Here is a 17,797-nt window from a genome sequence, read left to right as displayed (position 1 = left end):
GCCTATCATGCAGCAGTGTTTGACTACCATATCACCTCTCGACTACCGTACAAGTTTTATGACATTGGTTCTACTCTAGAGTCTGGCTGTGTTTGTTTACTGTTTGAGGCATTCTTACAAAACACCTGGTATATCGGTTGTGTCTTAATAGACTAGAGTGGTTCAATGACATTTCTAAATGCACTTATTTCATCAGGTGGGTAGTTATACAAAATATATATTGAAAATGTATTGCATGTTTACGTAAAATACTTTTTGTATTCCGCTTTTACAAACTGATCAAGTATAACGTATATTTGCTAAGTAATTCTAAAAGATTGCTGAAGAGATTTACATTCGTATAAATTACTAGGAATTTTTAATGTAAAACGTCTTGTCCCTGTTAACAAGTATACTTACACTTGCATTATTCTGTTCACACGAGACCTTAAATCTACCATACAAGTAACTGGGGATCGAATTTGTTTGGAAGTTGTTAATTATAAATAAAAAAATAGTCTCTCAAATTTGGAAAATGGAAGTCAGTCTTTACAAACCTAAGTTTCATAAGAGAGAGTGTAATGGGAATCGTAAAATAAATATATTTTCAAACTAAACGTGTACACCATCAAAATAATACATTAGGTATAAGCTTATTGCCCAAAAAAACAATTGAGCAATACGTTTCGTGGTAATTTAAGAATCGTATTGTCTGGATTCAATGTGAAGGAATGCTATGCATTTGTTATAGGTACTTTGCTTACCAAGCATAAAGATATTTAATTGTCCAATCCAAACCAATAAGTTTTTACCATCATTTTTGTATACTAACATTACAAGGATATGCATCTAAAACTATTTTAAGCTTTTTTAAAGGTCGTGAATAGCACATCACGTATAGCACTAATAAAAGAGTCTAGTAACCAAGAACCCAGAAATATTCACGTATACTGTGTTTGAAGGAGCGATGCGTCGTACAAACAATGTGATATTACTATATAAACCCAATGAAAAACAAAATCTTATTATATATTTTCAAAACAAAGCGTTTTTCAATAGTTATTTGTGTAACTAGTGGGCGAGTGGCACTTTGCTGCACACGAGAGAAATGCAACAAAGGCAGTTTGCACTCGTGTTGCACATTATATTTCTCTTACAGTTATTATAAAAATGTAAACAATTAGTCTTCCAAACACTGTACAACACGTTTTTAGGTTAGGTTAAATCCAAACATTGAACGAAATGGGATACGCTGCACCAGCTGATAACTTATTTTCAAGCGTACACGGATTACGTGCATTATAAACGCACGCTGTTTTGTGTCGTTTGGTTGGAATACTGTTGTGTGCCAAAGTAAAAACTGTGTGCCAAAGTAAGGCTTTCTGTACTATCTGATAAGGAAGGCCAATAATGTTAAGGAAGACCACTTTGTCAGGTGACTGTAGGAAAAATATATTCAAGTTTCACTTTTACAACTTTGACAACCTACCTCTTGGACGTCACTTACGTAACAACTTATATTTTCTATCCCTCAGGCCAGCTGAGTCGCAAGTAGTCGCGCAAGCAATAATTAAATATCTCAGCCAATTATAAATGGCCGTTCCCAGATGTGTACAAACGTAAAAGATTGCTCTTGATTGCCTACTTTCACTAGCTTCTATCGCTCAAACCCAATCTCTGATCTGTTATTTATATCACGTGTTATGGTACGAGCCACTATTGAGTCAGGTTTCGATTTCGGGAGTTGTTGAAATTACGCTGATACTACTCGCTTCTTAGTTATTAATTTCTCGACTAATTATAGCCGTGTTAGCCTATTGAAACTTTTGAAGAAAATATGTTAAGTTTTAGCAAATTAATTTGTTTGGTACTTTAAAAAACTTTTTGGGTTTAAACTCTTAATATATCCACACAATTTGTATATAGCGAAATTCAAATTTTATGCGTTCAACTAGTATCCTAAACACAGTTATTTCAATTGAACAATGTTCTAAATTATTGCTGGATTCTGTATAAGTTGGTGGAATTTCGTGAATAAGATTGCTCAACTGGTGGTTATTTGAATGACTGTATGATCGTTATAATACACGTGTAAGTCAAGCAATTGTAAATTCCCTAGGTACAACCTTAGTTTAAAGGAACTTCATGAGTGAACAAAGAAAAGTTTTGATTTTGATATATACTTTAATTTATAACTTCAATATACCTAGTCCATAACTAAGTATTTTGAAAATCTTAGAAACAATTATTGAATTCATACCAAATTCAAAAGTTTGCAAAACAATATGAGTTCAATGCATGAAAAAATAATGCAGTTTATACATTTATTATGTAATATGTGAAGTTCCACTACATGTCAGTGAACTTATGTGCTATCATTGTACGAGTATATTGCCCGCTTTCCCGCTATAACGACCTCCCCGCGCCACAACGATCGGCCAATGACGTCACGCCTCAGTAACAGCTGATTATTCTTCCGCTTTAGATTTAATTAAGCGCTGTGGTAATTGGGAATTTTATGACTTTAGTATTCAGGTCAGGTTATTCTTATAACGCAGAGTGTACTAACCCGTTGAAAAGGGTTTAGTAAAGTTGTACGTAAAGTTTTACTTGAGGGGACTCTTCAACGATTTTACAGTCAACACAGCTAAATAAAGTGTTAAAATAATTATCATCATCATTGTGTTAGACCATGAGTTAATACGGATATTTATGTAATGAAAAATTGTTACTGTAAACAATTTCTAGTGTTCAATTGACTCGATTTCCTTATATTGATTTAATTAAAATATGAATTGTATTGAATGGTATATATTTAACCAATCTATTCCTCAAACAAACTTCTGGTGAACTTTATAAAATTTGTTATCTAACTTGAAATGTCAGTGCGCCATTCATAAATTTGCAAAGTTGTTTGTTATTTTAACCCCTATTACAGAGCATCCGTAAATAATTTACTGGCATCATTCAATAACGCTAATTTACCGTCATATTATAATTGTGTTCAGAGCGATATTGTAAAATGATTTATTTTAGTTCATAGCTATTACAAGTTTCAAGTTAGGGCTTTTTTACTTAGTTTCAAGCTATTATACTGCGTTTTCTAACATTATGCTACAACCACAATAATGGGAACTAAAATTATGAAACTGCTAATGTAACCTTAAAGATGAACATTCCCTTCCCTATTATAGGCCTACGCTGAGTACAAACTTTACCATTTTAATCAAACATAAGCTCTCAAGAACGTCAAAACACATAAAGATATTTTTCAAAAACAAATCATTTTTCATTTTTCATACAAAATAGGCTACTACGATGCAAGTTTGAATCTCTCCCTTTAGAAACTCCTTAAGTCCCCAATTTCAGGATTTCATACATAATAGGAATGATCGAGATTTAACTGACGATTTAAGGCGATGATTTTATCCAAATCAAGAACAATCTTCGTTAGATTTATGTTTACCTTTCTATGTGAAACAAACAGCGCGGTTATAAAAAATATTTTTTTTTACATAAACGTGATAATTACATTACCAAATTCCCTAAAAATCAAGGTGATGAAGCCTTTTGTATGGATATTATTTTATTTGGCATCTCGTCAATTAGATGTTCATATAACACTAGAAGAAAGGTTTCCATTGAACTACAATAATGTAACTGCAATACTGTGGTCTTTTGGTAAAGCCCTGTCAAATTCCTAATAACTTGAGCTGAAGTTTCGGCCTAGTTGCTGGTCTTGAGGTTGGACCCATATGAGAACTGTGAACCACACTTTATCCGACTCCACCTTCCTCCAACATCCTTACCATCACATAACTGTATATCCTTGAAACCATCATTTACTCCATAAACTTAACACCTTTCCGCAGACAAGAACTCCATACACACAATACAAGACAAAGATAGATCTACCCCAACATAGACTCTCTAAATTCAACAATACACCACAATACACTGGCTCAAAATTCTACAACTTGCTACCACAACAATTTAAACGTCTGCACAACAATAAAACATTTGTCCAACACCTAAAAAAATACCTCACTAATATACCATATTACAACATAAACGAGTACATAGAGGAACACTCATACACACATACGCCAGCTCACTTCGTGAACATACAGCCAAATCCCGTCCAGACGGAAGAATTATGACGATTCCCCGATCTACGGATTGTGGTTTAGTCATCAAAGGTAGAAGGTAAAAGGATGCCATCTTCAGGCTAGTAATGGAGCACTACTATAACTTAATGTCATCTGCAACAAGGCCAAAATGCTAGCTCAATATTTTCTATTATTACTCAATTTTATCCAAAATAACAATATATTTGTGTTATAATGCATTCATATTGCACTTCAGCCATAACTGCAACGTAATTAGACTATATATTTTGACCTGCGCGACCACACGCTGGAACTATACGCTCTACAGACATGAGCACGTTACTTCCCCAAGATGATTACCGTAACTGTTAATTAATTGCCAGGAAACAAATTAGAAGGCTCTGGAATCGCGACGATATCATAATACTACGGCCAATTATATTCTTTGAGGCACTGCTGAGTTTGCATGCATTGTTGCAGTTGTAGCATCTCGTTGTTGCATATAACGGTTAAAAATGTGCAACTCAAATTTTGCTAAACTTAGTAAAATTTCCTTGGAATTTCCTATTATTTTATTTTCCAGATGAAATGTTAGACATAAGCAAGTTAAGAGGAAAACGTTTGAAATATGTGTTTCAATCACTCAAACTCCAATCTCGAATATAGATTGCTTACAACAGAAACTAACACCACTACTTTCCACAAAACCACATGCTGTACAAAGGAAACTAGATTTTTTAACTGAACAGACTCTTGGTTTTTTATATCCAATTCATGAGAATTTCCCTAAACATATCGATGCTCTTAAATAAAAGTAGTGAAACCATATGAAATTGAAGTAAGTATCGCGAATCAAATCAGTCACACTTACAACGAAACCCAAGATTGTAACCACTATATGTTCAGGTTGGTATAACATACGTTTTTAAAACGTAGTGAAAATCCAAAAATTTCTTGGGAAAACTTTTATATGGGCAATCATGTTTTATAAAGCAAAGAGAATGTGTGTCATACATGTAGTATCATTATTACTTCTTATTTATTCTGTGTATGTCCCATCTTGAAATCCTAAGACGCTAGGCTCTATCCTGCAGTTCCTATAATATAATATAAGTTTTATCTGTTACATCAGGCTAGTCCTAAAAGGGTCGTGACATTATCACTTAGCTAAAATCTATTGGTGATTGGCGGGATTTAACGCCGGGACTAGACGAACTCGCTTCCTAGTACTACTAGAACTAATACAAATACTAGTACTAATAGTACCAATATATGAATATTACTAAAGTACATATATGGACTTCTTTCAATGATCAAATGCCAAGAGCTGCAAGCGCTAGTCAATTAAAATAGTTTACAGATTTACCAGAGCTTTCTCTCCTATTGCGGACTGCATTGATCTCAACAAAGCACAAAACAGTGAAGTTGTCACATAGTGCGAGTACTTACACAACATTGAGGGTAATGACCGCAACTATGTTAGAAAGCTGCTACAAATGTTAGTATAAAAGGTATAAAAACACACGCATTTCCGTCTAAAATAATGACATCATTAACAAACTACGTTCAAAATGTACAAAGAAACGTTTATTTTTTATGTCACAGATTACTTCAGTGTCACATTAGCGGAAATGTGACCACGATTGTCTTTTTGTGGTGAAAAATGCGAAGGGTTTAAGTACCTAATTACCTTTTAAAGATATTATAATAGGCCAATTCAAAAATATATTCGTGTTCAAACCACATGCTATTAGTCCAGGATCTGAAGGGGGTTGAGCATGCATGAAAAGGGTGACGCAATTTTATTTCTGATTGTTGTTATAGGCACTATAGTGATCACTAAAACGCATGTCGTCGCCCCCCAGCGTGGTCGACAACCCGGGGGGGAGGGGGGCAATATGGCGGGGGGCACCGTTTACTAAAACGCCTATAACTCGAGAACTATTCTAGGTAGAACATTGCAATAAACGTCAATTTGCTAAAACAATTATGATCTTTAAAAATGTTAATGTAGTGAAATTCGTATCTTTGATGGTTTTTTAGTTATTTTATATTGAAGCTAAAAATCAATATGGGGTTATGGGGTTAAAATAGGGTTTTCCCATTTTTGACCCTAATAACCAAACAAATTGCAATTTATTTCTTAACCCATTTTGTAGAGCTTAAAAAAAGAAATAATTTAGTATAGCAAAGGGCTGTTGTATGCCTAACGGTTATGGATATAGTTAAAAAAAACTTAAATTCAAAATGCCCATGTTATTCTTACGGAGAATCAAAAAAACTGTTGTAGTTTGCTTATATATGGATATATTATAATCAAATTTGGCAATTTTGTTTATTTTATACTAAGCTATCAACATTTCAATATAAAACTCACCTCAATACCTTCCCTGTAGCAGCAAACCTAGGTACTCATTATAATTCATTTTATTTAAATAGGAAATAAAGCTGACAGTTTTCAGGGAATATTTGAGTATAATGTAATATTGAGTCTGCAGGTTTACTGCGGCAGGGGTACTTTTTAAAGCAACCGAAATTACAAGTACCAAGAGACACCTTTTAAGGATAAACATAGCTTTTATGTTTGTAGATCTATGAATAAAAAAAAATTATGAAAAATCAGGAAAAAATTATAGGAAAAACTGTTCTTTACTTAAGGTCCGTGAAGTTGGCGTACCCATATTAGCGTATCCACTTTTGATCATACCAATCGTTAGTTCATCGTTAGTTCTCAAAAAATAAAAAAGTTATAGCCGATAATAAGTGGGTACGCTAACTTCACACTTCCGCGGGTTCTAGCGCGCGCCGTTTTCTGATGAGAAATGTTTACATCTATATATCAATCGTTAGTTCTTCGTTAGTCCTCGACAGTTCCCAAATTTTTTCGTTAGTTCTCAAAAAATAAAAAAGTTACGAGGCATACAAAGTGGGTACGCTGACTTCAAAATTATAAAATTTCCAGCGGGTACCGTGAAATAAAATCAAGAACTAACTTAAACTCATTTAATCATAGAACAAAATATAACATTATTTGTTTACATTTTTATAATAAACATAAAACCAAATTATCAGCTGATTCCAATATATTACACTTTTCCCTCCTCATCGTCTACCGCACCTTCTCTTCTTCGCAGTTGATCCGAATGTTTTCTTTTTATCACTCCACCACACATGACTTCATAAGAGTATAAGCCATTGCGTTTGACTATTGTTCCTGCTATCCAACCAGGGCTATTCTCTTTTTTCATCCATACTTCTTCCCCTTCACTGAATGCTCTTAAGGTTTTCTTTTGAGTTGGGTTTTGTTGTTCCTTCCAAATTTTCAGATCTAATTGTTGTCTAAGGTTTGGTTTCATGTTGTCCAACATAGTTGGCATTCTTCGACCAAGAAACAACTCAGCAGGGGCTCGTCCTGTTGTTTTTTGTGGGGCATTTCTGTAACTGAACAACACATTTTGCAATGCCAATGAAGAATCATTAATTTCTTGTTTTGTTGTTCTGTAACGCCTTTTCAAAGTCCCTATTAGACGTTCAACTAAGCCGTTACTTCTAGGATGATAAGGAGTAGTTCTTATATGTCGAATTGAATGTCTCTTAAAAAATGCTTCCATTTCAGTAGAGACAAACTGTGGCCCGTTGTCAGTTACTACTTGTGATGGTATCCCATACCTGCTCATCCACGATCTTAATCTTTGAATTATGGCAGTTGAAGTCGTCGTTCTTAAACATTCAACTTCTGCCCACTTAGATAGCGCGTCAATCCCTACTAACCACATTACTCCATCAACTGGTCCAGCTAAATCCAAATGAACTCTTTCCCACACTTTTTCAGGAATGTTCCATGGATAGACCGGGACTTCTTCAATGTTTCCTCTGTTTTCTTGACATGCTTCACAAGTCTTAACATGCATTTCAACGTCTTTGTCAATGTCAGGCCACCATACATAGTATCTCGTAATTGATCTCATAGCTGAAATTCCAGGATGGCCACAGTGCAAAATTCTCAAGATTTTTTTTCTCATATTTGTTGGCACAACAACTCTACCAAACCACATCAAAACACCATCTTCAACTGATAATTCTTCTTTCCTTTGTTTATATGTTTTAATGTTATCTGGTACCTTCTCTGGCCATGCATTTAGCACATAACTTTGTACTAATTTTATCTCCTTGTCCAAACTGCTGTTATGTTTGAGTTCCTTATAGGACACCAATGTCTCAACTTTATCCATGTTTAAAAACTTTATGTCTCTTACATCGGTAGCTTCTTCTCTGATTCTGATGGGAAGACGGGATAGTGCATCAGCACAAACGTTTTCATCTCCTTTCCTGTACTTGATTTGAAAATTGTACTGATTCAGTTCGAGGGCCCATCTCACCAACCTATTGTTCATTACCTTTGGAAGATTCCGGTTTTCTCCAAATATTCTTTGAAGGGGTTTATGATCGGTGACAAGTGTGAAGCTTCGTCCATATACATATTGGTGAAACTTTCTTACAGCAAATAAAATTGCAAGTGTTTCTCGATCAATATTCGAGTATCTTTTCTCAGCATCTGAAAGAGTTCTGCTAGCATACGCGATTGGTTTTTCCAGACCATCTTCACACTTGTGCATTAGGACACTCCCAAGACCGTCTTCTGACGCATCACACACCAACACTAGAGGTTTGGATTCATCATATGGAACAACTGTGTCTTCTTCCGAAAGAATCATTTTGACCTTTGTAAATACTTCATCTTCTTTCTCTGTCCAGATCCATTTCGATCTGTTGCTAGTAAGTCGATGTAACCTTGAGCACAGCGCATGCAACCTAGGGATAAACCTTTCATAATAATTTATGGATCCTAAAAAAGACCTAAGCTGTTTGACATTTGTAGGTTTAGGTGCCTTTTGTATTGCTTCAATCTTGTCTTTTGTCGGATGGATACCCTGTTCATCGATAATGTGTCCAAGATAGGTGACTGAATTCTGCATGAATCTACATTTTTCTTTCTTCGCTTTTAGCCCTGCTTCACCCATTCGTTTTAATACTTCCTTTAAGTTCATGAGATGTTCTTCTTTGTTTCGGCCCGTAATGATTACATCATCTAGAAGTACCCCCACTTGTGGTATGCCTTCAAGGAGCTTCTCCATGTATTCCTGAAAGATACCTGGGCTGGAGGTTATACCAAATGGCAGTCTCTTGTATCTAAAGTATCCAACGTGTGTGGATATTACCAGATATTTTCTGTCTTCCTCCGATACTTCCATTTGGAGATATGCATCTCTCAAGTCGACAACTGAATACTGCTTCCCTCGAGATACTTTATTCGTCAGTTCCTCAAAAGTTGGCAAAAGTGTTGTATGGGTAACGATGTTTGGGTTTAAGGTTACCCGAAAATCTCCACATATTCTAATTGTGCCATTTTCCTTCTCAACATTTACTGTTGGTGTTGCCCATTCGATAGGAGTTTTGGAAGGGTCTACCTTCTCTATAACACCGTCACTTACCAGTCTGTTTAGTTCTTGCTCAACTCTACTTCTTAGTGGAAAAGGCACTCTGCGAGCAGGAAAACACCTAGGCTCTGAGTCACTCTTAACATGTATCTTCGCCTGATAGCCTTTAATTGTTCCCAATTCTTTCTTAAATACATCACTAAACTCTGAAATAACTTGGTTAATTTCCTCTTCGGTTACTATAGACGCATTTTCATCCTTATGGGTGTTATCCAACTTACGAATCGTAACACTAGGTGGTAATTTCATGTTGAAGGCAAGCATCCATGGTAATCCAAACAAAGGAGATTCGTTTCCATTTACCACAGCAGCCTTAAGTTTCCTAATCCGTCCATCAACTTTAACGTTAACTTCACACTCTCCTAAAACATCCAGGGTATTGTTTCCATAAGCGACAAATTTTGTTTTACATGCCCTCAAATTTGGTGATCCAATTTGTTTCCACAGGGGTGCATCAATCATCGATGCTCTAGCTCCTGAATCAAACTCCATGGTTGTTGGTACTTCATTTAGGGTAACATTAATTTGTGCTCTTGGGATCTTCCTATTAGGTTTAAGTTCAGAAATTCCTAACTGTACCTCTTCTTCCTCAGATGTTATGTCTGTGTCGTTGATTTGGTTCAAACAGGCCTTTTTTGAACGACAATGTCGCGGAAAATGACCCATCTTTCCACAGAAGTGACATTGTTTTGTCTTTTTGGTTCCACATTGCCGTGAGAAATGACCTTGCATTCCACATGAAAAACACTTAGACTTTTGAGCTGGACAAAATTCTCCATTGTGTACTAGTCCACACCGATTACAATCTTCTGTAGAATGCCTGTATGTTTCTTTTGCCAAAGATCTATTTTTCTTATCATAGTTATGTACCTTGTTAATTACAGGCATAGCTTCTTCTAAAACATTCATTTCCCGCTTAGCTCTATCCATCGCTTCAGCTAAATCTACCAGCTCATTTAAAGTTAAACGTGAACCATCTTTATTTATGCCTTCTGGCCACCTTTGCCTGATTTCAACTTCAAACTGTGGAAAGTTAACGCCACCAGCAAATCTATCCCTTACTCTTTCCTCAAAATACCTGTCGTATTTACAGTAGGAGGCTAACTCTTTTAAACGTAAGACGAAATTTGAAAAACTCTCATCATTTCCTCTCACACATTTTTCAAAGTCTAGTCTCGCTGCAAAGATTGTTTTACTAGGTTTATAAACACACCGAAATGTATCAAGCAGTTCAGTCATTGGTATGTCATAAATTTTCCTAGGTAAAACAAAGTTAGATACCTTTTTGAGGGGTACAGGTCCAACATATGCTAGAAGAAGATCCCTTCTGGCCTCCTCAGTTTCATCACTGTCATCACCCAATCCCTTTACCTTGCACATCAATTGGAAGTGAGCTTCATAATCCTCCCAGTTCAATTTTTCATCATAGGGTTCTATTGAAAACTTTTCCATTCTCTTTCGCGCCTCTTCTTTATTGTTCCAACCAATATCTTCACATCTTTGGGTTCGTTTTTTACTCATCGTCGCCAGTGAAATAAAATCAAGAACTAACTTAAACTCATTTAATCATAGAACAAAATATAACATTATTTGTTTACATTTTTATAATAAACATAAAACCAAATTATCAACTGATTCCAATATATTACATACCGTTTTCTGACTAAAAACGCTTATATCTATATACCAATTTTTAGTTCTTCGTTATTTCTTGTTAGTTCCCCAATATTATTGCTTGTTCTTAAAAATTAAAAAGCCAATAAGGTCTTAAACGTGGTTATGCCAACCTCACACCCAAATAATTCCTAGCGTGCACCCTTGTCTGACTAAAAGTGCCTATATCTTAATATTAATCGTAAGTACTTAATAGCTCACCGATTTATTTTGTTAGTTCTAAAAAAAATTTAAAAATTGCACCTGATGAGTTGAAGCTGAATAAGGACGCTAATTTCACACCTACAGAAATTCTAGCGTACAACTGCATCTGACGGAAAAATTCTTTAAATTATTATTTTTTATTAGCTATGCTGTTATTGTTATGTTTTCCACTCGTTTTGTTGCTTGCCGCTGTCATTTTTGCCATCTTTTTGCCGTTTCTCCTTTTCGTTTTCCTTATTAACTAATTCATTTACATTGTTTTCAGTAAACTATTGCATAACTAGGCTAGTGTAGTAAGCAAGTATTCTATGTTATTTCATGTATAATTGTACCAAATATTAAAATGGAGCTATCCGTTGGAATGCAAAATAAAATAAATATTAATCGTTACTTCTAGATAGTTCTCCAGGATTTTCTTTAGTTCTAATAAATAAAACAAAGTTATGGCTGATAAAGTTGTTATATTAATGATACTTCCGATTTCTAGCGCGTCCTGTCATATGAAGAAAAACGCCTATATCTATTTTCCAGTCATTATCTCTGCTCGATAGTTATACAATTTTTTTGTCACTAATAAATAAATAAATAAATAAATAAATAAATAGACGTATAGCCCATAATGAATAGATAAGCTAATTTAACACTTCTGATTTCCAGCGTTTCCAGCGAAGTTAAAGTGCCCACTTTGTATTCCTTATAACCTTTTTGTTTTTAGAGATCTAACATCAATATTAGAAAATTATTGAGAACTAACGAAGAACTAACGATTGGTATATAGATATAGGCATTTATAGTCAAAAAACTGTGCCCGCTGGAAATTGTACAATTGTGAAGTTAGCGTACCCACTTATTATCGGCTATAACTTTTGGTATGATCAAAAGTGGATAAACTAATATGGGTACGCCAACTTCACGGACCTTAAGTAAAGAACAGTTTTTCCTATAATTTTTTCCTGATTTTTCATCAATTTTTTTTATTCTTAGATCTACAAACATAAAAGCTATGTTTATCCTTAAAAGGTGTCTCTTGGTACTTGTAATTTCGGTTGCTTTAAAAAGTACCCCTGCCGCAGTAAACCTGCAGACTCAATATTACATTATACTCAAATATTCCCTGAAAACTGTCAGCTTTATTTCCTATTTAAATAAAATGAATTATAATGAGTACCTAGGTTTGCTGCTACAGGGAAGGTATTGAGGTGAGTTTTATATTGAAATGTTGATAGCTTAGTATGAAATAAACAAAATTGCCAAATTTGATTATAATATATCCATATATAAGCAAACTACAACAGTTTTTTTGATTCTCCGTAAGAATAACATGGGCATTTTGAATTTAAGTTTTTTTAACTATATCCATAACCGTTAGGCATACAACAGCCCTTTGCTATACTAAATTATTTCTTTTTTTAAGCTCTACAAAATGGGTTAAGAAATAAATTGCAATTTGTTTGGTTATTAGGGTCAAAAATAGGAAAAACCTATTTTAACCCTAACCCCATATTGATTTTTAGCTTCAATATAAAATAACTAAAAAACCATCAAAGATACGAATTTCAATACATTAACATTTTTAAAGATCATAATTTTTTGAGTAAATTGACGTTTATTGCAATGTTCTACCTAGAATAGTTCTCGAGTTATAGGCGTTTTAGTAAACGGTGCCCCCCGCCATATTGCCCCCCTCCCCCCCGGGTTGTCGACCACGCTGGGGGGCGACGACATGCGTTTTCGTGATCACTATAGTGCCTATAACAACAATCAGAAATAAAATTGCGTCACCCTTTTCATGCATGCTCAACCCCCTTCAGATCCTGGACTATATGGTCTGTGTTAATTTTAGTTTATACATTTTAATTTTTTTATGTCTTTTCTTCCCATTTTAGAGTTAATTCATAAACTATAGCCATGATAATATCATGAGAAATACATTAACTTACAATTTGCTGTAACAATTTTAATACAATTATTGTTAAGAATGGCATTACTAGCACATGATATTGATACCAAATCATTTAAACTATGTGAAATCATAAACTGAAAAGCTATTTTATACCGAATCCGGCCAGGATGAACTTAATGACACGGAAAACAAAATAAACATCAACGCATCTCCGGACTACACATTATTTTAAACAAACAGACACCACTGCCTTTCTTATTTTATCAATAACAGCTTGCATCACAGCAATAAAAGTGCACTAGTAATATAAACCCAATGAAAACGAGTTATTCAATATTCTATACAGGTCGGCATGACTATAAAAACTTGCCTAGGCTCTTGCAGGTCATATAATATCTGCCGGGAGAAATGCATCTCGAGTTTTATTGATTGTCTCGTATTTCCTGGAGATATCAATTTTACATTCACCAGTGTACCTTGTCAGATTTAATACCGCATTTCGGTTTAAAATTTCATGTATCCATAAATATAAGTACATACGTGTTCACCAACTGTATTAATAAACATTATGGCAAAACAAAGCTTACCTCGTGTATGTTCAAGCCTACCCCAATATCTACTGGGATACAATTAAAAAATGAATTGTATTTTAACTAATGCTCAAACATACAATGGATTTTAATATGTTTAATCAAAGTTAGAGTCTTATGTACCTATTTGTGAGTTTAAGTGACATCTGCATGGGTTAAAAATTAAAATAGGACCCTCGAAGAATAAACAGTTTTAACAGAAACATTATAGCAAATTGGAAGGGATTTATTATGTGCTTCAGTTGTGAAACTAAAGTTCAACAATTAATTATTACTATACCTTTCATTAACTTAACTTTGAGCCGAGGGGCTAGTTAATAAAATACTAGTTTGAGTTATATAAACAGAATTTATTATATTTTGGAATATTACTTTTCAAAACCGGCTAGAGAATGGTATTAATTAATTACTTGAGAAATTCGGTCTAGTAACCAAGTACACCTTCAATATTACCTTATCCAAAAGCTGTTTACATAATTCTGAACATATTTTATGTACCAAACCGTAAACAAATGCATTATTCATATTTCGTAGCTCCGTTCTGTCACAAGGAACGATTAGTCTTCCTCAAATTGACATCATGTTTATCCTTCGCACTCATATCTCTACATAATATGTTTACAATGTTACAGCGTTTTACATGGATGGTTGGTTTACTGTATTTTATTTATAAACTATGATGAAATTGTAAATTTTCTATTGATTTATTAGTTGGACTCACTAGAACAACCAGAAAAGGACACAAAATGTTTATTCTAATTATTCTATTATTTTGGGTTTTACATAATATATTAAGTTTAATGCAGAAATGACGTGTTTACATGTAATAATCTAAGGGGTTTATGCAACATTTGTTTGGTAAGAATGGCCTCGCTAAATAAATATATAGTCCATATCTTGGATTAGGACTATTCCTTAAAAGTTAAATAATCAAGAACAGATGGGTCCACTTTTGAACAATCGAGAGGATACTCTCCTGACTTTTTTATCAATTGTCTACATTCTGTCGTAGGTTAAACATACTGCCTTGTTTACTAACACTTTTCAAGAAGAGAAAAATTAACCCAAAATAAGGGAAACCCATTTAGTCTACATTTGCAAACTTATAACAGTAACACGAAACCATTAAAACTTAAAGAAAACCAGCTAAGTAGTTTTTGTTATGTACTCTAGTGGCTTTTTAGCTTACTTGTCAGGAGCAGTTTAGTTAAAAAAAAGACAGCCTATGAACAAACCTTCCTTACAAAATTACACATTTATCTGAGGATTCCACCCTATCAGTTAGGTTTGGTTAAATATACTTAGCTGGGCTTATACAACCAGTCAAGACTGGGTCGTGACATCTAACCTCTGTTTACAGTCACAGAAAGCTGCGTTTCTGACGTACGCAGCCAAAGGTTTGGTCAGCTCTGCAACTTTCGCTTCCATCAACGACCTACGTCCAGTGGAAATCATTCGAAATATACGCTACTGGAATACTTGATGTTGTTAGTGCAGATACATCTAGGGCCTCTCAGTTGGTCACCAATTCGAGATTTAATCGTTGCTCCATTTCGGAATACGAGATAGCTTTGCATTTTTTTCAAGGCAGTACTCTTCGAAGTGGTGTATTTTGGATGAATACGTTTCGGAGGTAAACAGAGATTTGAATCCAGAACCTCAGGCACCGAATTCCCGCGCTCTAACCACTAGACCAGCTCGCTCCCCCGGCGATTGAGCCACTATACTCACCAATAATCCTAATATTGGTGTAATACAACCAAATGACACTTTTATCATAAACAAAACAAAGGGATGGATCTTAGAAAGGTGTGAAGTGAGCTAGTGGTACATAGAGGTTTCGAGATTCATATTACGGTGTTATGATTACTAATTGGGTTAGGTTTGAGTACGGTAAGTTTAGAGCTATCCTCATTTAGTTTGGTGTTTCAATTCATATGTATATAATTTCTTCCATTCACCATGCAATATTACCTTAATTTTTTTAAGTACATATAGTTCATAGTTTAATCAATGCAAAACTCTATTACGATTCCGGCAATCAAAATAAACACTATGATGTTCATAGTGTATCTTTTACACTTTATCAATACAAGTATTACCATTTATATCATTGAAACGTTTTAACCAAACTGATAGTTTGGGCTTCATTGGCTACTGCAGTTAATCTGTTATCTGTGAAAGAATACTCGATACAATGTCATGGTTGCATCCTCTGTTCATGGAACCTTTCCATTCTTCCTTTAGTATAGCAGGCCTTCTTCAGTCTTTCGTTTCCTCCTCCACTGTGTGGGGGTAGAACAGCAATAAGGAAATGTTACCAAATATTCGTCAGTCGAGTGCAGCCTTTCCTCCCGTTCACTGTACAAGCGGTTCTGTTCATAAACCTTGTGGTGATTTGACGGCCAAAGAAATGTTACAGCTGATCTTGATGAGTGAATGTGTCATGTGTTAGTGTTATGCAAGAGTATGCTGTAACAACAGCGTCTGAGAAAGGTAACAAGTCTTTCGCTGATGCATGTTGTACAGGGACATCTTAACATATAAATCAACAAAGAATTAAATATGAAATGATTTAATTACATTTGAGCAAGATGGGCACACCAGGGTGCTTATTTTAATGAATGCATGTGTAATAATGAGTGATAAAAGCATGAGAATGTAATAGCTTTATAGCTGAGGATCAGCCTTTTATATAGTCAGGATGATTTAAAGTCCAATGTTCAAGGATAGTTAGATTCAGGTAATCGATCAAAAATTAATATGTAATGTAAAGACTTCTCCATTTTCACCTCAAGCTGTAAATAAAACATGTGATTGGAATTTCTTCCATTTGTTTTGATATTATGTTGTTATTTTGTCACCAGCATAGCAACCCATAGGCCCATGTTACTTTTTGAAATTTTAGGCCCTTTTTTAAATTTTTGGTCTTTTTTTTACCCTATTTTAATTTATAAAGGTATTCTGCACATCTACAGGCAAATATCTTTCCAACAGTATGCGTAGATTTTCTCTGCGATGCACACGAGCTGAGAAAAAAGTTTTTAAAGAAACATGCTTGTCTATTCATATGTTAATATGTTTATAGTAGCTTTAAATTTATTTTTTATGAGCAGAATAAATCACAAATCAAAAATCTTTTGCCTATCACTTTATAATATTTGTATTTACTATAGTATGAATAACTATGGGACTGTTTCTGTTTTTATATTAATTTAGGACTCTGCTACTAAGTTTTCAACGTTTCGATGTTTTTAGCGATGAAAATAAGTGATCCCGAAGTTGATATCCAAGGCACCATTATAACAACATACGTTTCCTCTGTTAATATTTTTATGTAGTAATATGACAGTACCCACGGTTTATTGAAATAAATCAAAATTTTACGGAAGTAAGTGTTTTATTTACGCCATGGCACATGTTTTGAAACCTGTGTTAACACGCATCATGTGATTCATGTGGATTTTTAGTTTTTTACTGAGCAACTGCCATAAACTAACACATTTTTTGGTAACACAGCGTAGCCAGACATTTACGTTTGTAATGCTATGGTACTTCGTTTAGCCGGAATGAATAAGTTCGTAGTACGAATATTAGCAGTTTAAATGCGTTATCTACTTAACATAGGAAGTGAAGGAAAAGATTTGAACTGAGAGAAACTGGTCATATTTACCAACAGGTTTCAACCTTTCAAGGAGCAAATAAATAGCGTCAGCACTTTCACGAGCCCGCGGACACGGTTGTACAGGAAGGCAAGGATAGTGCGACCACGACTGGTCTACCTATCGATTATCGAGCTATTGAGGTCAGCTTTTGAGGCGATTCGATTTTTGTTTGAAT

The 17,797-nt window shown here is 34.6% G+C and overlaps 1 protein-coding gene across 1 annotated transcript; it reads right to left on the bottom strand.

Annotated features, from left to right (window-relative positions):
• Positions 1 to 7,174: 7,174 nt before the first annotated feature.
• LOC128995653 (uncharacterized protein K02A2.6-like) lies at positions 7,175 to 10,252 on the bottom strand. The gene has a single exon (XM_054420670.1). The coding sequence runs from the start codon at positions 10,250 to 10,252 to the stop codon at positions 7,175 to 7,177; it is 3,078 nt and encodes a 1,025-aa protein (XP_054276645.1).
• Between the last annotated feature and the right edge of the window lie 7,545 nt (positions 10,253 to 17,797).

Source organism: Macrosteles quadrilineatus, unplaced genomic scaffold (assembly GCF_028750875.1).
Source record: "Macrosteles quadrilineatus isolate MER2022 unplaced genomic scaffold, UCM_ALF_1.0 Scaffold_5__1_contigs__length_97177068, whole genome shotgun sequence".
In the NCBI taxonomy this organism is placed as follows: domain Eukaryota; kingdom Metazoa; phylum Arthropoda; class Insecta; order Hemiptera; family Cicadellidae; genus Macrosteles; species Macrosteles quadrilineatus.
Note: the sequence above shows the minus strand (reverse complement) of the source record. Positions and strands in the feature narration are given on the sequence as shown.

Bases quoted from the DNA above. Each gene is read 5' to 3' on its own strand.
- LOC128995653 (XM_054420670.1), bottom strand. From the start codon at position 10,252: ATGGGTCATTTTCCGCGACATTGTCGTTCAAAAAAGGCCTGTTTGAAC.